Source organism: Blastomyces dermatitidis (genome assembly GCF_000003525.1).
Source record: "Blastomyces dermatitidis ER-3 genomic scaffold supercont1.4, whole genome shotgun sequence".
Classification (NCBI taxonomy): domain Eukaryota; kingdom Fungi; phylum Ascomycota; class Eurotiomycetes; order Onygenales; family Ajellomycetaceae; genus Blastomyces; species Blastomyces dermatitidis.
Window position 1 is genome coordinate 4563198 of NW_025544777.1, and position 586 is coordinate 4563783.

The following is a 586-nucleotide window of genomic DNA, read 5'->3' on the forward strand; positions in this document are numbered from 1 at the left end:
TAGACTTCTTATCAGAACTGATACAACATCTTTCTGTGAGATAATACTTACAGAGAGACAGAAGTCATTGTTACAGATACAACAGAAATAACAGAAGTGAGAGAAGAGACAGGTGTATAAAATCCCCTTCTTCTTCAGCTGCTTGATACAGCACAGACAAGTAGCAATACTGACCAGAGATCACATCAGAGCCTCTTCACAGAGAGAAGACAAAGGAACTGTGGGACTCTGCAGACTCAACTCAGTAGCATTCTGAGCAGGGCTCAGGTGTGCTGTGAGAGGGGAACTATGAATTGAGCTTCTCAGAGTCACTGTTTCTGGAACCAAGCTCTTCCCAGGTTTCTCTCTGAATGATCACACAGGGTCATATGCCACTGTATTGACTGGGGGGGGGGGTGGCGTCGCAATGGCGGTGGGGGGAGCAGGGAATGAACTGAATGCAGACACACTGACCGGCAGAACCGCTGTGGCTGCAAGAGAAGCAGGAGAAGATGTGACAATGAGAGTGATGCTCCCGCGGCTCATTGATGCCACTGTCTTCAACCTGGCTTTCTTGACAGTCACAGAGGCCGCAGCTGCACCATGA

The 586-nt window shown here is 48.8% G+C and overlaps 1 protein-coding gene across 1 annotated transcript; it reads left to right on the forward strand.

Annotated features, from left to right (window-relative positions):
• Positions 1-406: 406 nt before the first annotated feature.
• Positions 407-586, forward strand: BDCG_16934 (uncharacterized protein; the record flags this gene model as incomplete). The annotated part of the gene is made up of 1 exon (XM_045426115.1): positions 407-586. The coding sequence occupies one exon, from the start codon at positions 407-409 to the stop codon at positions 584-586; it is 180 nt and encodes a 59-aa protein (XP_045280885.1).